We start from the raw sequence: 25,833 nt of genomic DNA, 5'->3' as shown, positions 1-25,833 counted from the left end.
AGCTTGGTGAATGTTCATAAAGCAATAACACCTAAGATAAACCAGCACCCACATTAACAAGCAGAACGTTGCTAGGGTCTCTGGAGTGATACTCATAAAACCTCATGAAGCCGACTGTTTTATCACCCCCCTTTTACGTAAAAGAAAACAAGCATGGAGAGGTCGCAAGCAAAGCCCTGTTGAAACCGGCATTTGAATCAGATCCACTGACTGACTCCAGAGCCAATGCTCTCGAGAAACAGCAGATGTGGGGGTTAGACGGTGAGTTCAGCTTTGAAGGATGTTGAGTGGGCGTTTAGTTCTACTGAAACTTACTTCCTGACGTCACAGTCACAGAAACCACAGGTAACCAGACGCCTGTACCTCAGGCCACAGACGCCTTCACACGGTACGGCCTCCAGTGAGCCCTCGGCATGCCGCGCGACCTCCCAACACACGATGGCGCCAACGCAACAACAGTAGGAGCAGTGGCGCTCTCTATTGTCGCAGTATTCTTGAGGCCGGAAGAGGAAGAGGGCAAAGGTCACGTAGACGGCGTGCCCCGCCCCCTTACGCCTAAGTTCTCGCGCGAATTCCACTTCCGCCCTTTTGGCTCTCTGAGCAGCACCATGGCGGTTGGCAAGAACAAGCGCCTTACGAAAGGCGGCAAAAAGGGAGCCAAGAAGAAAGTGTAAGTGGCGACCGTTGTGGCTCTCCTGCTTTTTAGGGGTCTGCTGGAATCGGCGGGCTGGTCCTAGATCGCGGCGTAGGCCGGATGGCGAGGATTCCAGTCGGATTGTGCGGGCCGTGGCGGGTTGGTGAACCCAGGAACGCGGCCTGGCGGGTCTCTGTGCTGAGTAGCGGCAGGTCGGCTGCCTTTCCCAGGCCTTCTGGTCCTTGGGCCCGTCGCATTTTAGCCGGTTGCCGCCGCGACTCGGCTGGAATGTTAGTTTTGTGGGCTCACGGCTGCTTCAATTCTGCGGGTGTTTGATGGCACTGCGAGAGCAGGAGTTGAGGAAAGCACCCTTCTAGCCATTCAGGACCTGTCCGTCCCGCCTCTGCTTGGTCCCAGTGGAAACTGCGAGCTCCCACTAAGCTTTGAGGCCATGAAGGGTCTTAGTTACCAGTGCATGCCATTACGTACCAGCAATAATGAGATTGCATGTTACTCGTGCTTGTGTAGTGGAAGGACCGATGAGGGTGGGAAGTGGGCATAAGTTTTCAAAGTCTAATGCATGCAGTGAAACACAGTAGGGAGAGCTAGATTTACGTATGTGCCTCTCACAAACTACTCCAGTATCAAATTGGCGGCCAGCTTTTAAAAATATTGATAGGAAATAACATTAATAGTGGTATTAGAATGAAGAAAGCACAGAATAAACACAGAATAATCTGCAATGGAACTTAAGCAATTTCTTAAAATCCAGGGTTGATCCATTTTCTAAGAAAGATTGGTATGATGTGAAAGCACCCGCTATGTTCAATATAAGAAACATTGGAAAGACGCTAGTCACCAGGACCCAAGGAACCAGTAAGTATCTTATTCTTGGTTTGTATTTTCCTTAAATTGGTGTTTGTGTATTGTAGCAGGCATATTGGTCTATTGTTGGTCCTGTGGTCAGAGACTTTAAGGAAATGTCATCTATTGGTTGCAGCCTTGGCACCTATGGTGCTTGTTTTGAGTACAGCAATTGTAGAGCCAAGAAGGTGATTTTGAATTAAGAAAATGTGCATAGGTAGGTCTGGATTTCTAATAAGTACTGTCGATAAGTTATTGGTGTCTGGATAGATTTGATAACAAAGGTTAAGGTCTTTATAATTTACCATTAACTTAATTTCTACCCTCAGTTTAGAGGCTTGACTGTGTTTATATGGTTCCTAAATGTTAAGACACTTGGTTTTTCTTTTGTAGAAATTGCATCTGATGGCCTCAAGGGTCGAGTGTTTGAAGTTAGTCTTGCTGATTTGCAGAATGATGAAGTTGCATTTAGGAAATTCAAGCTGATTACTGAAGATGTTCAGGGCAAAAACTGCCTGACTAACTTCCATGGCATGGATCTTACCCGTGACAAAATGTGTTCCATGGTCAAAAAATGGCAGGTGAGACCCAAAGTTCCTTAGAGTGTGTATGTATGAGTGTTTGACCAAGGATAACACGGTTTGATGACTGGAAGGAGCATATCCTGTATTGAGGTTTAGAGTTCATTTTAAGTATTTGTTTTCTTGCCATTATTGAGTGCTAACTCTGGGGTTACCACACCATATTTTACTTAATGTTTAAATCTGAGTTGTTTTGTTTGTTTTGTTGAGACAGTCTCGCTCTGTTGCCCAGACTGGAGTGCAGTGGCACGATCTTGGCTCACTGTGACCTCCGCTTCCCAGGTTCAAGCAATTCTCCTGCCTCAGCCTCCCAAGTAGCTGGGATTACAGGTGCGCACCACCACCACCAATTAATTTTTGTATATTTAGTAGAGATGGGGTTTTACCATGTTGGCCAGGCTGGTCTCGAACTCCTGACCTCAGGTGATCCACCTGCCTCGGCCTCCCATAGTGCTGGGATTACAGGCGTGAGCCACCGCGCCCTGGTAAATCTAAGATTTAATAGTGGTATATCATAATAGTCAGATTTTCTTGCATAGATTAGTGGTTTTTTGAGGAATATCGAGGTGCAGGTGGGCCGTTTTGCCCACCTCAGAATTTAGTGGATTTGGAGTAACTGTCAATAGAGCATAATTGTGGCAGAGCCTGTGGTGTGAGGTTAAAATCTTTGCTCTATTTCCCTATTGTGTTCTCTTTGGAAAGTAATTTGTTTTCTTTTTTCTTTTTTTTGGGAGACGGAGTCCAGCTCTGTTGTCAGACTGGAGTGCAGTGATGAGATCTTGGCTTACTGCAACCTCTGCCTCCTAGGTTCAAGTGATTCTCCTGCCTCAGCCTCCCGAGTAGCTGGGATCATAGGCATACACCGCCATTCTCTACTAATTTTTGTATATTTAGTAGAGATAGGGTTTCACCATGTTGACCAGGATGGTCTCGAACTCCTGACCTCATGATCCGCTCGCTTTGCCCTTCCAAAGTGCTAGGATTATAGGCATGATCCACCACGCGTTGCTAAGTAACTTGTTTTCTAAGCTTCGGTTTATCTGTAAAGTGTAGATAAGAGTATCATTTTATTGAATTGTGAGGATGAAATGAAAATGTTTCAGATGTGTCTGGCTAACCATCCAGTTGGAATATTTTGTGGGAGTGTTTTGTTTTGGGGAGACTGAGTCTCACTTTATCGCTCAAGCTGGAGTGAAGTGGCGCCATCTCTGCTCACTGTAACCTCCCCCTCCTGGGTTCAGCCTCCCGAGTAGCTGGGATTACAGGCACCTGCCACCACACCTGGCTAAGTTTTCTATTTTTGGTAGAGATGGGGTTTCACCTTCTTGGCCAGGGTGGTCTTCAACTCCTTACTTAAGTGGTGATCTGCCCACCTCAGCCTCTCAAAGTGCTGAGATTACAGGCGTGAGCCATGGTGCCTGGTGTAGTTGGAATATTTTGTATGTGGGAATGAATGATGACAAAATGTTTCAATCTCAAATGATGCATACTGATTATACCGTTAGATTTATCCTGACATTCCCCTAAGGCTTTATGGTTACATTTCTGGAAATATTTTAAGGTCCCTTGGTTGTAAATTGTATTGATGAGGTTTTTTTTTTTTTCCTAAGCTATAAAATTTACAAAATGCAAATAAGGCAAATCAGTTTTCATCACTACCCAATATGGTTTTTGGTTTTTCAATTTAGGCAATAATGTGACTATTAATTAGGGGTTTTTAATTATATTTTAGATGTGAAATTGGGTATTTAATCAGCATGGCTTTGGTTTGGAACATAAAAGAATCTTTCACAGTGTGCATTTAGAGTTACAGCAATCACCTGTTCACAGTTTTTTTGAAAAATGACATCACTCTAGATGTTCATATCATAGAACACCATGGATCCTCTCAGAACTTATTTTCCTCTTGTGTAGTTTTATACTTGATGGGGATGAGCTGTTGAAAGGGGTATGTGTATATGCAATGGATTGGGTTTGGGTCCAGTTGAGATCGTGGGTAGTAACGATAGGGGTAGAAAGGAGAAAGGGCAGTTCAGACGACTTGGTTATTTAATTGGGTAAGAATTTGGGGGTAACTTGGTAAGTTCAAGGAAGTTAATTCTGTAAGCTAGAGATGTTACTTATAATTAGGATACTTCATATATTTAATAATGAGCGTTTGACAGTCCAGCTTTTCAAAATTAGAACTTGAGGGATAAATGGATAACATAAAGCCTGTTATATCTGACAGTATCCTTTTTCCTCTAGACAATGATTGAAGCTCATGTTGATGTCAAGACTACCGATGGTTACTTGCTTCGTCTGTTCTGTGTTGGTTTTACTAAAAAACGCAACAATCAGATACGGAAGACCTCTTATGCTCAGCACCAACAGGTCCGCCAAATCCGGAAGAAGATGATGGAAATCATGACGCGAGAGGTGCAGACAAATGACTTGAAAGAAGTGGTCAATAAATTGTAAGTGTTTCTTTCCTTCCTCACACAACACAACCTTGAGTACTAGATTATTCCTCAGATGAGGAAAAGCATATGAGACAAGGTAAAAGGTCTGTTGAAATCTTGTCTGTGAATCCTTCTAGCTATGTCCCTTTAAGTGAAAGAGTGTTAAGTACTCAGTAAATATCATTATTATTTGAGTCAGTCTTGCTCTGTAGCCCAGGCTGGAGTGCCGTGGTGCAGTCTCGGCTCAACCAGCATTTCCCGGGTACAAGCAGTTCTCAAGCCTCAGCCCCCTGAGTAGCTGGGAATACAGAGGCCTGCCACCATGCCCAGCTAGTTTTTTTTATTTTTAGTAGAGACGTTGGCCAGGCCGGTCTTGAACTCCTGACTTAAGGTGAGCTGCTAGTACTCTGTAAATGCAATAGTTAAAAAAAATTTTTTTTTGAATGAAGCTGTCTCACAGTAGAGTTGAAGGGCAGGAAATGTTTTTGCTGACTTGGAAAATACACTTAATGAGCTGAGTGCAGTGGGACGTGCCTGGAGTCCCAGGTACTCAGGAGGCTGTGGTAGGAGGATTGTTTGAGCCAACCTGGGCAGTGTAGGAAGACCCTGTCTCAAAACCAGAAAAGATACATATATATACACACAAACACATGGACACACACAAAGATAGACAAAACCTTTCATGATTAATAATGCATGGGAATAAGTGATGAAAAAAGTTTCGGTCCCAGATGATGGCCAGTGATAACTTACGTTTTCTGATGTTCTCGTGCAATATACAGTTAAATAAGAAGGTGTAATGGAAAAAGCATAAGGCTTGGACTCAGAAGATTCTACTAACTTTGCCACTAGCTAGCTGTGTAATTCAGATCATCTATCCTTTCGGTGTGAAAGGAAGATAATAGCTTATCTTACAGGAGGATTTATGCAGGTTAAATGAGGTAGGTGTTACATGTATAGGTTTATTACAGGGCTTCCCTACTTTTAAAGGAAATGGCTTATCCCCTTATTATCTGAGAAATAGGACTTGATGAAAAAAAATTTACTGTTACTGGTTTGCAGGATTCCAGACAGCATTGGAAAAGACATAGAAAAGGCTTGCCAGTCTATTTATCCTCTCCATGATGTCTTCGTTAGAAAAGTAAAAATGCTGAAAAAGCCCAAGTTTGAATGTAAGTGAGAAATCACATGATTTCCGTGGGGCCAAATACATTGTTTCTGGGTGGGGGAAGAGGAGTGGGGCCATATCATGGCCTTCTTTTTCTTCCTGTCATGATTGCATAGTAGTGTTGACCGTTGTTTCAAGATACACTATCACTAACAGGTTTTTTTTTTTTTTTTTTTTTTTTTTTTTCTTGGCCTTTTAGTGGGAAAACTCATGGAGCTTCATGGTGAAGGCAGTAGTTCTGGAAAAGCTACTGGGGATGAGACAGGTGCTAAAGTTGAACGAGCTGATGGATATGAACCACCAGTCCAAGAATCTGTTTAAAGTTCAGACTTATAATAGTGGCAAATAAAAAGTCTTTGTGATGGTTTGCTTCTGAACATTCTTTTTAAAAAAATAATCTGACAGCTTGGTGAATAAGATAGTAAATTTGATAGCTGGTAAACTTTTCTGACCTGTTGTATGGAGTTTACTATCTTCTGCTTCTCGCTAGCTATAAAGTGAACAGACAAATTGGATATAAACGTACTACTATGCACCTTTACTGTGAAGCTGAAATGGGGCAGGGAAGCTGTTAACAAGTGGGCGTTTAGTGCTATCCCCTTCCAGTCACTCGATCATTCAGTTTCTGCCTCTTAAGCCTTCAGTTTTCTCATTGCTTAGCTGATAACCTTGCTTCCTATAGTCACTAAAAAAGTTATAAAGCAGAAGAGAAAAGAATCCCACAAATTTCCACTACTACTCTGCCACCTATGCATATGTTAATCGTTAACTGCCTTCTGTCATACCACTGGATGGATTGTGCTAAGACATAAGACAGCCTTTTTTTTTTGCCTAATCAGCCTCATGGCTCCAGCAATTCACACCTTTATCAATTCCTTCTCACTGTCCTTCCCATCACGATACAAACACTAGTATACCCTTCCAGAGCACCTTACTCAGCCCCTTTATGGCAAAGCTCAAAGGAATTTTTTATATAGCTATATCATTTAATTTTTTTGAATTTTTAAAACTTTTTTACACATAAATTATATTTTGGAGGCCAGGCACAGTGGCTTACATTGCTAATCCCAGCACTTTGGGAGGCTGAGGTGGGTGGATTGCTTGAGGTCAGAAGTTGAGGACCAGCCTGGCCAACATAGTGAAACCCCATCTCTACTAAAAAAATTAAAATTAGGTGTGGTGGTGGGCACCTGTAATCGCAGTTTCTTGGGACGCTGATGCATGCAAATCACTTAAACTTGGGAGGTGGAGATTTCACCACTGCATTCCAGCCTGGGCTACAAAGTGAGATGGTCTAAAAATTATTGCCAGATTTGGTAGCTCACGCCTGTAATTCCAGGACTTTGGGTCGCTGAGGCAGGCAGATCACCTGAGGTCGGGAGTTTGAGACCAGCCTGACCAACGTGGAGAAGCCCCACCTCTACTAAAAATACACAGTTAGCCAGGTGTGGCACATGCCTATAATCCCAGCTATTCAGAACGCTAAGGCAGGAAAATCGCTTGAACCCAGGAGGCAGAGGTTGCTGTGAGCTGACATTGTGCCATTGCACTCCAGCCTGGGCAACAAACTCAAAGTATATATATTTTTGAATATATGTTTTTATATATGGTGTGATCATAGGTCACTGTAACCCCAAACTCCTGGGCTCAAGCCATCCTCCCTCCCAGGCCTGAGTAACTAGAACACAGGTCTGTGCCACCACTGTTTTTTTAAGACAGTTTTGCTCTGTCACCCAGGCTGGAGTGAAAGTGTGAATTTGGCTCACTGCAACTTCTATCTCCCAGGTTCAACCGATGTTTGTGTCTCAGCCTCTCCAGTAGCTAGGATTATAGGTGCCCACCACCAAGCCCAGCTAATTTTTGCATTTTTTAGCGGAGATGGGGTTTTGCCATGTCAGCCAGGCTCATCTTGAATTCCTGCCCTCAAGTGATCCTCCTGCCTCAGCCTCCCAAATTGCTGAGATTACAGGTGTGAGCCACTGCACCCAGCCCACCCTGCTAGTTTTTAAGTTCTTTGTAGGGTCTTGACTGTTAAGTCCAGACTGGTCCCAGATTCCTAGCCTTAAGGGATCCTCCTGCCTGAGCCTCCCAAAGTGCCAGTATAGGTGTGAGCCATGGTGCCCAGCCACATTTTTTAGTTTTTCTTTTATTTTTCTTAAACTTGCTGTAGTTAGGCTTTTCCCCCACACCACTCCAAGAAACTTCATTGTCAAGATTAGCAGTGATTTTGTTGCTAAGTCCGGTGGTCCATTCTCAGTCTTTACTTGACCTCTATTAGTGATTTTTGCTTGCTGTCACCTCATCCTATTAGTGACTGTTGACAATTGATTTCTTCCTGATTTTAACTGTCTTCCAGAACCTCAACTCAAAGCTTTTCCTCCTACATGACTGGCTACTCCTTTACTAGCTAATTTCTTAGACTTTTAATAAGTTTTAGAAGGCCCTAGGGCTTGGTCCTTAGACATTTCTATAATCTCCCTAGGTTCTTGGTTTTAATGGAGATTTTTTTTCAGTCTCTGTAGAGACTCAAAAATTGCCAATGCCGACTATATTGCAAGTCATCGCAGTAGGGTATTTGGAAAAGTTTTCAATTAGCAATAATCGTGCCTCAGATAAACCTCATTGGCTATGATACTGCCACTGCACAAAGCTTAATGGAGATTTTTATATTTCTAGCCTATACTTTGGGAGATCCAGGTTTGTCTAAGTGCTTACTTGATATCCCCACTTGGATGTCAGGCATTTAACATACAGTGTTCTAAAATGGTATTATCTCAATTGTACCCACCCTTTTGGTTGCTTAGGCCAAAATCCTCTGTGGTCATTCTTGACTATTCACAGTTGTTTCAAACTATATATATCTGGAGTCTAATCAATCAGTTATTACTACCTTTTGCTATTTGAAACAAGCCACCATTACTACTTGGATTGTTACTGCCTACCTTGTCTCCCTAAGTCTTCTCTTGTGGAAGTCTTTTATTTTTTGTGAACAGGATCTCTTTCTGTTGCCCAGAATGGAGTGCAGTGATGTAATCACAGCTCACTGCAGCTTTGCATTCCTGAGCTCAAGCAATCCTCCTACCTCAGCCTCCTGAGTAGCTGGGTTTACAGGTGCATGCCACCATGGCTGGCTAATTTAAAAATATTTATTGTAGAAATGGGGTCTTTCTATGTTGCCAAGGCTGGTCTGGAACTCCTGATCTCAAGTGATCCTCCTGATTACAAGTGTGAGCCACTATACCAGGCCCTGAAAGTCTGTTTTACATGATTCAAAGATTCCATGTGATTTTGTGTCTGACTTGTCTCTTACTCCTGTTCCCCTTGCCCTTCCCTGTGCTTGAAATACTTTCCTTTATGTGGCCACAGTGTTTGCCTTCACCTCGAAGTCTCTGCTGTTTTGCTTTTTTGAAATGGAGTCTCTCTGTTGCCAGGCTGGAGTGCAGTGGCGTGATCTTGGCTTACTGCAACCTCCGCCTCCCGAGTTCCAGCGATTCTCCTGCCTTACCCTCCTGAGTAGCTGGGTTTACAGGTGTGCACCACCATGCCCAACTAATTTTGTATTTTTAGTAGAGACAGGGCTTCATCATGCTGGCCAGGCTGGTCTTGAACTCTTGACCTCAGGTAATCTGTCCACCTCGGCCTCCCAGAGGGATTACAAGTGTGAGCCACCATTCCTAGCTGGTTTTTGAGATAGGATCTGGCTCTGTCACCCAGCTGGAGTGCAGTGGCATGAGCTTGGCTCACTGCAGCCTCCACTTCTCAGGCTCAAGCGATCCTCCCACCTCAGCCTCCTCAGTAGGTGAGACTACACGTGCCTGCCACCACTCCTGGCTAATTTTTCTATTTTTTGTAGAGATAAGATTTTGCCATGTTGCCCAGACTGGTCTCCCAATTCCTGAGCTCAAGCAATCCACCAGCCTCGGCCTCCCAAAGTGTTGGGATTACAGGTGTGAGTCACTGTGCCCAGCCTGTTCTTTCAATATATAGTTTCAAATCTTTTGTGGGACAGGCGCAGTGGCTCAGGCTTGTAATACCAGCACTTTGGGAGGCCAAGCCAGGCAGATCACTTGAGGTCAGGAGTTCCAGTCAAGCTGGTCAATGTGGAGAAACCCTGTCTCTACTACAAATACAAAAATGAGCTGGGCTTGGTGGCATGGACCTGTAATCCCAGCTACTCGGGAGGCTGAGGCAGAATCACTTGAACTCGAGAGGAGGAGGTTGCAGTGAGTTGAGATCGAGCCACTGCACTCCAGTGTGAGAGACAGAACCAGACTCTCAAAAAAAAAAAAAAAAGTCTTTTGTGGGTGAAGTTTTCCTAAATTTCCGTTTTCAGCATTCTGTTTCCTTGCTTTGGTTCTCTGTATCAGGGACTTCTTTGCCTATGATCTTATAGCAGCTACAGTTATAATTCCTAACTATCCGTGTGATACAATCCTTAGTCCAGGCTGAGTTGGCAAATTGCTGCCTATGGTAAATCTGGCCAGTTTCCATTTTTGTATAGTCTGCAAGCTGAGAATGGTTTTAATATTTTTATAGATTTGAAAAAATATTACATGTGAAAATTATATGAAATTCAAAATAAATATAAATATCCACTAACAAAATTGTATTGGAACATAATCATACTCATTTATCTTTAAATATTGTCAGTTCCTGCTTTTTATTTATTTTTTTGAGACGGAATCTCACTCTGCCGCCCAGCCTGGAGTGCAGTGACATGATCTCAGCTCACTGCAACCTCTGCCTCCCAGGTTGAAGCGATTCTTCTGCCTCAGCCTCCCGAGTAGCTGGGACTACAGGCACGTGCCACCATGCCTGGCTAATTTTTTGCATTTTTAGTACAGATGGGATTTCACCGTGTTAGCCAGGCTGGTCTCAATCTCCTGACCTTGTAATCTGTCAACCTTGGCCTCCCAAAGTGATGGGATTACAGGCGTGAACCACTGTGCCTGTCCAGTTCCTGCTTTTTAAAATTTTAAATCTATTTTTAAATAGAGATAGGGTCTCACTATGTTGCTCAGGCTGGTCTTAACTCCTGGACTCAAAAGGATCCTCTTGCTTCAGCCTTCCAAAGTGCTGAATTATAGGCACGAGCCACGGCCCCTGGTCCACTTGCTGCTTTTTGCACTACAACTGTAGAGTTGAGTATTTGCCACAGAGACCACATGTGGTGCACATATCACTTCATACTGAGGTGCACACTGCAAACTGCAGTGATACCATGCTCAAACATTTTGAGCGCTACACGTTACCTGTGAAAAGACATCTTCAAAAATGAAATACAGGCCAGGCACTGTGGCTTACACCTTTAATTCAGCACTTTGGGAGGCCAAAGCGGGTGGATTACTTGAGGTCAGAAGTTCAAGACTAGCCTGGCCAACATGGTGAAATCCTGCCTCTACTAAAAATACAAAAATTAGTCGGGCGTGATGGCATGCACCTGTAATCCCAGCTACTTGGGAGGCTGAGGCAGGAGAATTGGTTGAACCTGCGAGGTCGAGGTTGCAGTGGGCAGAGGTTGCAGTGAGCCGGGATTGCGCCACTGCACTCCAGCCTGGGTGCCAGAGACTCAGTCTCAAAAAAAAAAAAAGGCAATACATTAAATCTCATTACAAATCATCATTCACAGATGAAAATTTGCAACTGATTTTATAATGGGAATCACTCATTAAGCCCTAATGAAATGTTATCCCCCATCTCAAAAAAAAAATTCGATTTTTTCTCACTAGTAGATCTGTAGCTGGGGCTACAGGTGTGAGTCACCATGCCCTACTTTTTAAAATGTTTGTAGAGATGGGGGGGGTTTCCCTATGTTGCCCAGGCTGGTCTTGAACTCTTAGACTCAAGTGATCCTCCTTCCTCAATCTCCCAAAGTTGAGATTACATTTGTGAGCCACCACACTATTTTTGCTGACTTGGGCTGTTACCAGTGGCCTAGACATCTGGTCTGCACTTGAAAGGCAGACTAAAGACATCCCTTTTAAGACTACAAACTATGAAAATAAACTGTGGCTGCCAACCAGAACATCTGGGTCACTCATGTAGATGACTACGGTAAGGGCCAGTTCTCTTGATTACAGCTAGTGGAATCCAGCTGCTGATGAAGTCAGCACCACCTGGATTGTTCTCACGATGGCGGACTAGGCACCCAGTAAAGAACTCTTTCCCAGGCATGCCAATCTTGGTGACCCCTGCTAAAGTTAGCCCATTTGTCTGGAGGTAAATAAGACCATATTACTCCTGCTGAGCAGTCTAGGAAAAAAAATACCAAAAAAAAAAAAACAAAAAAAAACGATATTACACAGGACATGGGCCCACTTGTTCCTAACTGATTGAGTACACTGGACCTTTGGTCTCCCCTCAGGGCAACTCATGGTGGGGGGCGTCTCACTGCTGCTGAGACATTCTTAGGCTACAAAGTTGCTGTTCCAGTCTGATTAACTGACTTTGACCACACAATTGCAGCTCTTGAAACTAATGTGTCACATATTCTTAGTCTTCCAAACTATTTGCAGTCTGACAGTGGGGCACCTTTTGTCACAAAGGCCACTCAGCAGTGAGCCAAAAGTGAGATTATTTGATGAATATTTCACACTCCCTACCATCTGCAGATAACTGCATTGTTGAGCATTAAAGAGGTTACTGACTGTATCACCCTCACCTCCTCCTGTTCCACATACCTGACTAAGGTATTTGGGTCACAGAATATGACAGTCCCAGAATCCCAGAGAAGGATTATCTCCATTTCACTGTCTCCTGGGTAGTAATCAGGACAAAAGGTCTGGGTGAAAGAAGGGATGATTGAAGAAAATTTTGTTATAGGTATTAATTTTGTGTCAGTGGAGGAAAGGCAACAACCCTGGCATCTGGGGAGAAAACACCTTAGACCACACTAAGGAATAAAGACAGGGTCTCACTCTGTCAACCAGGCTGGAGTGCCATGGTGCTATCACAGCTCACTGCAGCCTTGACCTCCTGGGCTCAAGTGACCCTCCCACCTCACCCTCCTAAGTAACTGGGACTACGGGCACGTGCCACTATGCCTGGGTAATATTTTATTTTTTTTTTGTAGAGATACGGTCTCACTATATTTCCCAGGTTGGTCTTAAAACTCCTGGCTCAAGGGGTACTTCTGCCTCGGTCTCCCAGAGTGCTGGGATTACAGCTGTGAGCCACCATGCCTAGCTGGAAGGGGAATAATTAATGCACAGTTTGTTCCCTAGGTCAGTTTTCAACCATGGCACTATTCATATTTTAGGCCAGATAATTCATTGTTTAGCAGTTAATGCTGGCCTCTACCCACTAGATGCCAGTAGTACCTTTCCTCTAGTTGTGACAAATAAAAATGGCTCAGACATTGCCAAATGTCCCCTGGGGGGCAAAACTTTGCCCTTGATTCAAAACCACTACCTGAATCAAGTGGGCTGACCTGCTGCCGGGTTTGTACAAACCACTATGAAATGTGTTATGAAAACAGAAAATTTCTTTTAGACATGGTCCATCCTCAGTTTTGCTGTGCCTGATACCATCAACAACAGCACCCAAATTCGATTGTATGTAGATATCAGGACCAACACAACCTTGGTTCATTCTGACTGATCATATGCTTTTGATGTCTGAGTGGTCTTAGATAATATCATATATGGCAACTGTGGCTGCAGCTATTTGGTGACACTGCCCCTGTGACTTAACCAATGTGATGATACAAATCAGGTTTAGCAACGAGTCCTGAACTAAAGTGATTTGCGTCCTTTGGAGTTATATTTTTTTATGTAGGAGAAAAATGGGTCATGAGATGTCTCCCCATTAAGAACAGGGGTCATTTTCTGGCCCATCTATTGTCTAATTATTGCAATGACACCAGAGATTAACAGATCAGTTTAAACTCTGTGCAGGTCTTAAGGAACAAAATACCCTGGCCCTAGAATACCTTATGGCTGCCTAAAATCAGACCTACTGGTACTCCCTGGGATTTATTTGCAGTGAGCTGTCTGCGACCCTGGAGAGTATGACTGAGATCAATACTGCAGGTTGGCCTCCTCTGCTGCTTTGAGTCTTGATAATAGACTTAATTAAACATCATATGAGACAAATTGAGTGGATTTGGTTCTGGCTTCTGTTGGTTAGATTAATTGAAGTGGTTGCTAGAGTAGCATGCTTGTGTAAAAAATTTAAGTTTGGCCAAGAATGTGTCAGGCTGAGGAATGAACAGTGACAGAGGCAATGTGCTGTAGACCCCAAGTGTCTCTGCACATTCTTGCTGATTATGCCAAGAATACAATTCCTTGACTGTTCTTCACCTTGGCCACTTCTCAGGACTGTGTTTGCACCCTTGCGAGCAACCTTGAGGGATGAGGTAATGTCTCCCCTAGGAAAAAAAGCAAGCTTGCGTCCACTTGCTATAAAAGTGGCAGATCTTAGTGTTCCTCTCCTGTCACACAACTGGCTAAATAAAGGGCCCTTTGCATGTCCTCCTTGGGATTTGGGAGGTATGGGAAACTGACACATAAGAACAAGAAACACTGGTTCTCACTTTTGCTGTGAGTAATAAAGTCTTTTTTCCCTGCCCAGGATTCTCATGTCTTCTACTAACATCCATGAAACCATGACAGGCTTTTTTAGCTTATAAGTTGGGTAAAATGTCAAACACTGCACAGTTCCTGACAATTTCTCCTCCCCAATTAGTTGAAGCAGATTTAATGTATCAAATGTAAATATTTGAGCAAATATCTCAAAAATGATTCCTTAGAAATATAACCACAATCCTATTAAACACAGCTCCAAATTTCAGTAATAATCTTTAATATCTTTAAATATACAGTTGTACCAATTTAATGAGTCATAATTCTCTGACGTAATGCTGTGACTGGCAATGCAAGTGTGACAGCTATGAAGGGTAATGAGCTTCCATTTGTTAAGATCATTTAAGAAGTCAAGGCAGGGCCGGGTGCAGAGGCTCACACCTGTATCCCAGCACTTTGGGAGGCCAAGGCAGGTGGATCACCTGAGGCCAGGAGTTCGAGACCAGCCTGGCCAACGTGGTGAAACCCTGTCTCTACTAAAAATATAAAAATTAGCTGGGCATGGTGGCAGGGTCTGTAATACCAACTACTTGGGAGGCTAAGGCAGGAGAATTGCCTGAACCCAGGAGGCAGAGGTTGTAGTGAGCCGAAATCGTACCACTGCACTCCAGCCTGGGTAGATAAGAGCGAAACTCTATCTCAAAAATAATAAAAATAAAAATAAAAAAAATTAGCTGGGTGTGGTGGCAGGTTTTCTAATCCTAGCTACTTGGGAGGCTGAGGCACAAGAATCACTGGAACCCAGGAGGCAGAGTGCATTGAGTCGAAATTGTAAAATTAGCTGGGTGTGGTGGCAGGTTTTCTAATCCTAGCTACTTGGGAGGCTGAGGCACAAGAATCACTGGAACCCAGGAGGCAGAGTGCATTGAGTCGAAATTGTGCCATTGCACTCCAGCCTGGGCAACAAGGGTGAAACTCTGTCTCAGGAAAAGGAAAAAAAAAAAGTCAAGGTAGAAAAATTATTGCAGGTGTCCGCTCCTAGAAGTCTATTTGTGATACCATAATTGTTTTTTATTTTTATTTTTTGTTTTTGAGAGACGTAGTCTCACTCTGTTGCTTAGGCTAGAGTGCAGTGGCGCCATCTTAGCTCTCTGCAACCTCTGCCTCCCAGGTTCAAGCGATTCTTCTACCTCAGCTTCCCAAGTAGTTGGGACTACAGGTGCGTGCCACCATGTCCAGCTAATTTTTGCATTTTTTTTTGTTTTAATTTTTGTGTATTTTTTTAGTAGAGATGGGGTTTCGCTATGTGTTGGCCAGGCTGGTCTTGAACTCCTGACCTCAAGTGATCTGCCTGCCTTGGCCTCCCAAAGTGCTGGTATTACAGAGGTGAGCCACCACCCCAGCCATTATTATTTTTTTGAGACAGAGTCTTGCTCTGTTGCCCAGGCTGGAGTGCAGTGGCGCAATCTTGGCTCCCTGCAACCTCCGCCTCCTTGGTTCAAGTGATTCTCCTACCTCAGCTTCCCAAATAGCTGGGATTGCAGGCACGTGCCACCATGTCCAGCTAATTTTTGTATTTTTAGCAGAGATGGGGTTTCACCATGTTGGTCAGTCTGGTCTCAAACTCCTGACCTTAAGTGATCCACCTGCCCCAGCCTCCCAAAGTGCTGGGGTTAAAGATGTAAGCCACTGTGCCCAGCCTGTGATACTGTAATTGTTTTGTGTCAAAAGAAAATGTCTATGAAACTGACAATACAAATAGGCTAATAAAACCAAATGCTGGTAAAAGACAGGGAGGAAATGGAACTCTCAAACATTGCTGGTGGAGTGTGAAATGGTCAAACCACTTTGGAAAATAGGCAGTTTCTTATAAAATTAAACATGTATCTATTCTATGAGCTAACAGTTTACTCCTAGGTATTTATCCAAGAGAAATAAAATACTATGTCCACAAAAGGCTTGTTTAGAAATATTCGTACCAGTTTTATTCACAGTAGCTAATAACTGGAAAAAAGCCAGCAGGGAATGGATAAACAAATTGTGGTGTATTCCTATGCTGAAATACTACTCAGTCGTAGTAAAAGGGAATTAACTACTGCTACAGCAACATGGACAAATCACAAAAATATTACGTTGAGTGAAAGAAGCCAGAGGAAAAGAGTAGATACTAGATGAGTCCATTTTTGTAAAATTCAAGAAGGCAAAACTAATCTATGGTGACAGAAATCAGAACAGTGGTTGCCTTTGTCAGGGGAAGTGAGAGATGTGATTAACTGGAAAGGGGTATGAAGAAACTTTCTAGAGCGACAGAAATGTTCTACATTTTGATCAATGGTTTGTATATAATTGTCAAAACTCATACAATTGTTTACTTAGTATCTATGCATTTTATGTAAATTGTGACTCAGTTTTTAAAAGGGACTAGCCAGCTTTGGCTACACCTACTGCATTCTGGTGTCTCTCTGTCCCACTCTGAGGTACGATTTCCACACACTGAACTCACCCCTTCACACCTACTCAGGCCTGAAACCAAACTTAAATACACCTCTTCCTCCCCACTCTGCACCCCCTGCTGCCTCATGACAAGGTTCCTGGCTACCATTCAGGATCTGGGCTCCATGTATGGGGCTCTGCACAGTAGGCTGGCCTTCACCTCCAGGAATTATGTGGCCAAATCTGATCACATTGTTCAATATTCCAATGGTCATGGTATTATTATTATTATTATTTTGACAGACTCTTGCCATGTTGCCCAGTCTGCAGTATAGTGGCACAATCTTGACTCACTGCAACCTTCGCCTTCTGGGTTCGAGCAATACTCCTGCCTCAGTCTCCCAAGTGTCTGGAATTGCAGGTGTGTGCCACCACATCCAGCTAATTTTATTTTTGTATTTTTAGTAGAGATGGGGTTTCACCATGTTGACCAGGTTGGTCTTAAACTCCTGACCTCAAGTGATCCACCAGCCTCCCAAAGTGCTGGGATTACAGGCATAAGCCACCATTCCTGGCCAGTATTATTATATTTTATTATTTATCTATTATTACGTTTTGAGACCGAGTTTTGCAGGGCCGGGCACGGTGGCTCATGCTTGTAATCCCAGCAATTTGGGAGGCTGAGGTGGATGGATCACCTGAGGTAGGGAGTTCGAGACCAGCCTGACCAACATGGTGAAACCCGTCTCTACTAAAAATACAAAATTAGCCGGGTGTGGTGGTGCGTGCCTGTAATCCCAGCTACTCAGGAGCCTGAGGCAGGAGAATCGCTTGAACCCAGGAGGCAGAGGTTGTGATGAGCCAAGATGGTGCCATTGCACTCCAGCCTGGGTGACAAAAGCAAAACTCTGTCTCAAAAAAAAAAAAAAAAAAAAAAAGAGTTTCACTAACTTGTCCAGGTTGCAGTGCAATGGTGTCATCACTGCAACCTCCACCTTCTGGGCTCAAGCCATTCTCTCACCTTAGCCTTCTGAGTAGCTGGGACTACAGGCATGCACCACCATGCCCAGCTAATTTTTATATTTTTTGTAGAGATGAGGTTTCACCATGTTGCCCAGGCTGGTCTCAAACTCCTGGGCTCAAGTGATCTACCCGCCTTGCTCTCCCCAAGTACTGGGATTACAAGTGTGAGCCACTGCACTTGGTCCCATGGTCAGTATTATTACCATCTATGGCCTGAGGGAGTGGTCTCTATTGTCAAATCCTGAAGAAGAAAATCTCACTTTCTTCATTGGCACCAGCTTGAGTGATGCGGTGCTGGCTTTGTGGGGACCGTCAGTGTATGGGGCTCTGCTCAGCAGCCCTGTTGGAGAATGTGATTCTGATTCTCCTCTTCTCTGAGGATGAGAATCCTCAGCCTCTTGCACAGTATAGTGTCAACATCACAACAGTCTCTTCAGTAAAACGGTCTGTTCCTACATCTATCAACTAAAATATGATATAGAGGCTATCCAGCCCTATCCAGCAGGAGCAACTTGACAAACCTGCACAGGGGCAATTGTTCCACCCTTAGGCAGTTTTACAGATACACGGTATTGGAATGCCCTGTTTTTTTGTTGCTTTCCTTTTTTTTTTTTTTTTTTTTTTTGAGACGGAGTTTTGTTCTTGTCGCTCAGGCTGGAGTGCATGATCTCAGCTCACTGCAACCTCCTTCTCCCAGGTTCAAGTGATTCTCCTGCCTCAACCTCCCAAGTAGCTGGGATTACAGGCATCTGCCACCATGCCCGGATAATTTTTATATTTTTAGTAGGGACGGGGTTTCATCATGTTGGCCAGGCTGGTCTCAAACTCCTGACCTGTCTGTTGCTTTCCAACCTTGTCCCCAGCCCCCTGACTGCAGTGGGCATATGGGCCTTCTCATAGCTCAATCAAGCCTCTCTGACCAGCAAAGATACAGGCCTCTGTTTGCATCCCAAATTTACTGACCCTAGAGCGCTCTGCATATACAGATGAAACAGATAACTGTTTTGTCACTATATGTTCATCTTTTAATAGCTCCAACATTTTCATGTCTAGAAACAAGATGCCACTGTTGCCCTAGTATAGGGTGATCTCTGGTCCATACTAGAGGGACAGCCTTGGGGGCCTAGAGGATAATGTGGTGGGCTCAGTGGTCCGTGAGTCAGGGCTTTATCCAATAAAGTACTTCTACATGATGAGAAGTAAATGTAGCTGTTCCTTTTAAGTATTTTTCTTTCAAGACAGGGTCTCACTCTGTTGCCTAGGCTGGAGTGCAGTGGTGCGATCTCGGCTCACTGCAGCCTCCGCCTCAAAGGTTCCAGCAATTCTCCCACCTCAGCCTCCCAAGTAGCTAGACTTACAGGCATGTGCCACCATAGCCTGGCTAATTTTTGTATTTTTAGCAGAGATGGAGTTTCACCATGTTGGCCAAGCTGGTCTGGAATTCTTGACCTCAGGTGATCCACTGGTCTTGGCCTCCCAAAGTGCTGGGATTACAGGCATGAGTCATCGCGCTTGGCCAGAGGCCAATAATTTGGTATTGGCAGTCAATTTCTGTGAAACGCAGACAACCAGTAGGTAATATTCATGCCTGAATAATGAATTTAAAACATTACTTCTCCTAAAAAAAATTTCATTTAATTATTGCCTAATTTATGGTACTTGAAGATAAATAATCCACGGTATACATACAATTAGAATTCCTTTAAAAAAATCAGAACATGGGCCAGGTGCAGTGGCTTACGCCTGTAATCCCAGCACTTTGGGAGGCCGAGGCAGGCAGATCACGAGGTCAAGAGATCGAGACCACACTGGCCAACATGGTGAAACCCTATCTCTACTAAAAATAGAAAAATTAGCCAGGCGTGGTGGTGCACATCTGTAGTCCCAACTACTTGGGAGGCTGAGGCAAGAGAATCACTTGAACCCAGGAGGCGGAGGTTGCAGTGAGCTGAGATCAGGCCACTGCACTCCAGCCTGGTGACAGTGAAACTCTGTCTCAAAAAAAAAAAAAAAAAATCAGAATATGTCCCGGACTCTGAAATATAAATCTGTTAGCTTAACAGTGCTTTAGTTAATCTATTATACTACAAAATACTAATAACACTGTTTTGTGTTAAAAAATGTATTTTTTTAAGGGGGTCAAGCTGTTCTTTATTTCAGGGAGAGGGCAGGGAGGGGGGCTCAGTCTTTCTTGGCAGCGGCTTTCCTCATGGCAGCCGGGACATTGCTCCGTTTTGTGTTCTATTTTAATGAAACTTTAGATTTATGATTGCTCTACTGTTACTAAGAGCACAGCCCTACAAGATACAGCTGTACAAGATCTGATGTTCTAGGTATTCGAACATTCTCTATTAAAGAGAAAAAGGAAACCCCATTAGTGGATCCATTCATGTTTCGGTTTCTAGGTAACATCAATATAAACTGTCCACATAAATCTGAGAAGCTGACAGGACTTTTCTTCCTGAAGGATAAAACTTCAAGGCTTTCATACATTCTGTGTAATTCTTTCTAATCATTAAGTATTGTTCAAGAGGCTGCAAACGTTACAGGCCAATGAAACATATCAATTCTTCTTGTTTAACTGCTAAAGAGAAATGTATCACTTTGCCATAATAAATGGAAAAGAACTGGATTGGAAATCTGCAGAGACAGGTTTTACTTTAGGCTCTGCAAGTAACTGTAACCTTAGGCAAATCATTTAACCTCTCTACAAGCTCTGGTCTCCAAGGTCTCTCTTCTGTGGTATAACAGGATGAACTCGCAATTAAGAGAGAAGCCCCTAGATGGTGGTGTTGTTCTGAATCAGGCTTTGTTATTTTTTTCCTTCTATAATTACAGTGAAGTAAAAAGGCAGAGGTTAGAAAATGACTTCACATTAGTTCTGAAAAAAATTCACTGCTGGCTGGGCAAGGTGGCTCATGCCTGCAAACCCAGAACTTTGAGAGGCTGAGGCGAGAAGACTGATTGAACCCAGGGGTTTAACACCAGACTGGGCAACATGGTAAACCCCGTCTTTACAAAAAACAAAAAATTACGCCAGATGCAATGGCTCACGCCTGTAATCTCAGCACTCTAGGAGGCCAAGGCGGGGGGATCACTTGAAGTCCGGAGTTTGAGATCAGTCTGGCCAACATGGTGAACCTGGTCTCAACTAAAAATACAAAAAAATTAGCTGGGCACGGTGGTGTGTGCCTGTAATCCCAGCTACTCAGGAAGCTAAGACAGGAGAATCACTTGAACCTGGGAGGCAGAGGTCATAGTGAGCCCAGATAGCACTGCTGCACTTTAGCCTGGGCAACAGAGTAAGACTCCGTCTCAAAAAATAAAATAAAATAAAATAAAATAATAAAAAATTAGCCAGATATGGTGGCACATGCCTGCAGTCCCAGTTACTTGGGAGGCTGAGGTGGGAGGATAACTTGAGCCCAGGAGTCTAAGGCTGCAGTGAGCCAAGATCATGCCATTGCACTCCAAACTAGGCAACAAAGTGAGACCCTATTTCTTAAAAAAAAAAAAAAATCACTGTGAAGAATTCATAAAATGGCATTGAATCATATGGCTCATGTGCATTTGACATTAATTTAAAAAAATTAATGATTATACCAAAGTGACTGTATCGCCTCATAATTAGTCAATACATTCATCGTTAGTTTCTCTAGGTATATTTAAGTAAGCTTAAAAAACTGAGTAAAAACTAAGCAATGATTGTTAGGAGTACTGATTCACAACCCTAGAGAAAAATGATTTTTTTTTCCAAATGCCAGTTCTAATAATAAATTCTGATAAACACACTTTCATTCTGAATATTATAGACTGTACTCAAGACCTGTGATTTCTATGAGCATAATGACAGATATATTCCATTACCCTTCCAGTCATGTAAGCAAGGGCATCTTTTAAAGAAAAATGCTGTCTTTTAGTGTTCAAAGGATAGGAATAATATATTAAATGGCTTCTCTAGTTTTTCTTTTTCACCTGAGTCTGCTTGCTAGGAAAGGCTTCTCTATGTTTAACTTACCAAAGAAAAAGGATTAAGAGATTCTAGTTTGAGGAGGCTTAGATGAACAAGATTAAATTTTAACCTAAAATTCCTAAAAGGAAACAGAATGCATTCCTATTTCTCCCCCATAAAATTCACTGAAAATAAACATTATGTTTCTCCTTAAACATGGTCAGTCTTGCTTTGAATTCAATCAATATACAGAATAAGAAAGTAACTATGAAAGCCCATATGTTACCTTCTTGCTTCCTGTCAGTTGAGTGGGTAATAAATGGTAAGCATGAAATAGAACATAAGAGTGAAATAACATAAAACTGTGAATTTTGTTTCAGTATAGATTTATGTCAAAAATTAACGAGAAGGCAGGGCACGGTGGCTCACATCTGTAATCCCAGCACTTTGGGAGGCCAAGGCGGGTGGATCACAAGGTCAGGAGTTCAAGACCAATTTGGCCAACACGGTGAAACCCTGTCTCTACTAAAAATGCAAAAATTAGCTGGGCTTGCTGGCAGGAGCCTGTAATCCCAGCTACTCAGAGGCTGACCCAGGGTAATTGCTTGAACCTGGGAGGCAGAGGTTGCAGTGAGCCGAGATCGCGCCATTGTATTCCAGCCTTGGGGACAAGAGTGAGACTTCATCTCAAAAAAAGAAAAAAAAAATTAAAGAGGAAAGATACTGAGTGAATCCAAGATGGTATTGCTATATGTGAAAGTCATCCATCCATCTTCCATCCATTATCCATCCATCCATCCATCCGTCCATCCACCCACCCACTGACTCTGGCCAACCAACCAACTAACCCAACCCACCAGCCAACTTTATTGAGCCTGAATGGTGCAAAGGACTAGAGATACAAAGATAGTTAAGATATCACAGGCCAGGTGCAGTAATCCCAGCATTTTGGGAGGCCAAGGCAGGCAGATTGCTTGAGCCTAGGAGCTTGAGACCAGCCTGGGAAACATGGTAAAACCCTGTATCTACAAAAAGAAAAATATATATATATATACAAAAATTAGCTGAGTGTGGCAGTGTGTGCCTGTAGTCATAGCTACTTGGGAGGCTGTGGCAGGAGAATCACTTGAGCCCACGAGGTGGAGGTTGCGGCAGTAAGCCAAGATTGCATTGCACTCCAGCCTGGTCAAAGGGAATGAAATCTTGTCTTGAAAAAAAAAAAAAAGAAAAGACAAGATACTACCTCCATTCTCAAAAAACTCAGTCTAATATGAGAAAGGGACTTTGAAAGTCAGTTCAGTTTATTATAGTGTCAAGTAGATTTAAAACTATTGCACTTATCATTCTGGTGACAGAAGGCCAAAATTTAAGATGGAGATTTTCCTCTAATAAAGATAGGCTTTCAAAATCTTCAATATAAGATGTTAAAGTTATAAAGGCAAAGATATATGCCTGATGTCCCATTCCATACCCTTCCTGCTATTGTACAGTTTGCTGCAAATAAGAATTTGGATAATGCTTTAAATCACTGACTTCTCATGAAATTACTTTTGAGTGAAATTTGACAAGAATTTTCTTTATACTCTCTTCTTTATCAAAACATGTTGTAAGTCTCCATAGTCCAAAATAATATGTAACCATAGAATGGGGAGAGAACTTTAGTCAAAGACAAAGTAAATATTACCTTCCTTGCATAACTCCAGGTGGAATTCAAGTAAAAGTGTAGCCATTGGTTGCCTAACTTTTTGGACAATGGGAAAAAAAAGCAATAAAAGCTAAAATGTGGTCCAGCATATGAAACTCTTCTCAAAAATAGAAGAAGGTCATGAACATTGTTGGGAAAGTGTTTTACATTTCCAATGAAATTCTATTCCATTGATCTGTTTGGAAGATTGTCTTCAACCTATCTGGCTCTAGCCCATAAACTGTAATTGATTCAGTAATGTAAAGAGCCACTTTTTAATCTTAAGCTTAGAATTTATAAGAATGGAAAGCAGGAAAGTGGTTTTTCATTTACTCTAATAATTGTGCAGGGATGAGCTAGGGAAAAAATAAAATAAAAAAAATACCAGTCTTCTGTCCTCTTAAATTATTTTTCATTCTGATTATATTACAAAGAAATGAGCTGTGGAGGTTTGGCAGTACTTTCCATTTGAACAGTTGTTCTGTATTTTAAGATTTTATATGTGATTCATAATGTACTGTGATAACAAGACACAGTTTTTATGTATTACTGGAATAATGCAAAGAAAATGAATTTTCCTTTGGGTCCAGTAATTGTCAAAGGAATGATTGCAGATTCGGAAAATGTGCTTTGTAATAACCTTGTTAACATAAAGTATACACTGAGGAAAGAAGTAAGTATGGCACGTATATGGAAGGATTAGTTGTATTAGCAAGGCATTTCAGGGATGGTTGTGATTCTTTAGACTAAGTAAGATATATCCAATTTTGACCCCCTTCAAATCCTTGGACAAATGGGATCACTTGGTAACATAAAGATTGTTTGGTGGGCACGGGTTGATTTTGCAACGTCCTTATAGATGCTCCAACTAGTCAGTAAACTATCCTGTCTGAAAAAAGGATTTGCTCTGGTAATAAGGCTGATATGCTCAAGCCGTAAGAATTAATTCGAATATCAAAAATGAAATTTAGATTACTAATCATGTCCTGTTACAGCATGTAGAATATCAAATGTCCTCTTTTTAAACTAAAGTAAAAAAATGAGGAAGCATGGTTAATTCACTTGTGCTGAATAAAATAGATGTCCACGTGCAACTTCTGCGTGTGAGCCTCCCTATGCTGCCATGCCACCAGAGGCTTTCCCTTTGCCTTGCTAATCCCGCTAGATGTTTTCCTCGGTAGAATCCTAGCTCATGGGTTTCCATGTGCATGCTTCTACTATAATGAAAACTAACTACAAAATCTAGAAGTTTTCTGCTTTCAGAAAATTCTAGTGTACTACGTACAGCTTAGATATTTCTTTTTCAGTTAAAAAAAATAGTGCAAAAACATATCTGATAGTCAAGGTGATACTTCAAGTGAGTTCTTGTGCCAAAGAACACAGTCAAGCTTCTCCTCTAGCTGACTTGTAGAAACTGTACGTAATTTTTGGGAAATATTCCAGATTTTCCCATCAGTTCTCCACTCATCCAGTCATCATCTACAGATTCCAGCTCTGTTATTATATCTCCAGCCTGTAAGACAAAAGGAATTAGAATAATTACTGATTTCTGTTGAGAATAAGCATGGGAAATAGTGGTCTACCTAGGGCAGCATGAATAATCTTCTCTTTATATAACTCATTTATCTTGATTGCTGTGAGGATTAAATGACAAAGATGATCTATACCTAATGATGCTATTTGCTTGTAGGCCTCTATTCCTTAAATCTCATTCCTTTGCCATTGCCAGCCTTGCTCCACTTTGATTTTCCTGCTTATATTTTGTGCCTCTCAAATTCACCACTCCTAATCTAAAATCCCTCTTAAAATAATACTAGCTAACACACACACACACACACACACACACACACACACACACACACACACACACAAAATTATTTATTGAGTACCCACTAAGTGTCAGACACTGTTCTGGACACAATTAATATTTCCCCCTTTCTACGATGGGAAAGCAAATAAGCTGGCAGAAGAGGACAGAAAGCATGGGATTGCCAACTCATTAGGGCCATCAGGGAGGGCCTCACAGAAGGTGTCATTTAGGCAAAGACTTGGAGACGAGTGAGTCATGTGCTTTCTGCATGCCTTGTCTTATTCTGTGTACTTCACAGGAACTAACTCATGTAAACAACACCACAGTCCTAGAGATGAGCACTGTATTAACATCCTCATTATATATATATATATATATATATATATATAAACATATATAAACATATAAATAAAAATATATGAATATATATATATGTGTGTGTGTGTGTGTGTGTGTGTATGTGTATTTTTTTTTTTTTTTCGAGACAGAGTCTTGCCCTGTGGCCCAGGCTGGAGTGCAATACTAGATCTCGGCTCACTGCAACCTCCGCCTTCTGGGTTCAAATTATTCTCCTGCCTCAGCCTCCTGAATAGCTGGGATTACAGGTGCCTGCCACCATGTCCAGCTATTTTTTATATTTTTAGTAGAGGTGAGGTTTCACCATGTTGGCCAGGCTGGGCTCGAACTCCTGACCTTGTGATCCAACCACCTTGGTCGAGAT

General features: G+C 42.5%; 2 protein-coding genes and 3 non-coding genes across 18 annotated transcripts in view; 3 read left to right on the top strand and 2 right to left on the bottom strand.

Annotated features, from left to right (window-relative positions):
- The first annotated feature begins 562 nt into the window (after positions 1-562).
- Positions 563-6,065, top strand: LOC105729337 (small ribosomal subunit protein eS1). Of its 2 annotated transcripts, XM_021670479.2 has the most exons (6): positions 563-670; positions 1,407-1,510; positions 1,892-2,079; positions 4,327-4,535; positions 5,583-5,692; positions 5,888-6,065. In XM_021670479.2, exons 1-6 carry the CDS (start codon positions 609-611, stop codon positions 6,007-6,009), a joined length of 795 nt encoding a protein of 264 aa, XP_021526154.1. In that variant the 5' UTR covers positions 563-608; the 3' UTR covers positions 6,010-6,065. The 2 variants fall into 2 exon arrangements, with proteins under 2 accessions (XP_021526154.1, XP_064239897.1); XM_064383827.1 differs by lacking the exons at positions 4,327-4,535; positions 5,583-5,692; positions 5,888-6,065 and adding an exon at positions 2,294-2,362.
- Positions 3,528-3,599, top strand: LOC135277859 (small nucleolar RNA SNORD73). The gene has a single exon (XR_010345435.1). It is a non-coding gene; the product is annotated as a small nucleolar RNA SNORD73 (small nucleolar RNA).
- Positions 5,222-5,286, top strand: LOC135277860 (small nucleolar RNA SNORD73). The gene has a single exon (XR_010345436.1). It is a non-coding gene; the product is annotated as a small nucleolar RNA SNORD73 (small nucleolar RNA).
- A 2,136-nt stretch (positions 6,066-8,201) lies between the features above and the next one.
- Positions 8,202-8,340, bottom strand: LOC135277901 (U4 spliceosomal RNA). Its single transcript, XR_010345467.1, has one exon. It is a non-coding gene; the product is annotated as a U4 spliceosomal RNA (small nuclear RNA).
- Positions 8,341-16,169: 7,829 nt separating this feature from the next.
- SH3D19 (SH3 domain containing 19) overlaps positions 16,170-25,833 on the bottom strand; it is a 210,695-nt gene continuing 201,031 nt past the window's right edge. For all 13 annotated transcript variants that reach the window (XM_064383821.1, XM_064383823.1, XM_064383818.1 and 10 more), the window contains one exon: positions 16,170-24,815. In XM_064383821.1, coding sequence (XP_064239891.1) covers positions 24,699-24,815 — 117 coding nt within the window. In that variant the 3' untranslated portion in view covers positions 16,170-24,698. The remainder of the gene's footprint in view (positions 24,816-25,833) is intronic.

The sequence above is a fragment of the Aotus nancymaae genome, unplaced genomic scaffold, assembly GCF_030222135.1.
Source record: "Aotus nancymaae isolate 86718 unplaced genomic scaffold, 86718_ANA_hifiasm-v0.15.2.pri h1tg000033l, whole genome shotgun sequence".
NCBI lineage: Eukaryota > Metazoa > Chordata > Mammalia > Primates > Aotidae > Aotus > Aotus nancymaae.
Note: the sequence above shows the minus strand (reverse complement) of the source record. Positions and strands in the feature narration are given on the sequence as shown.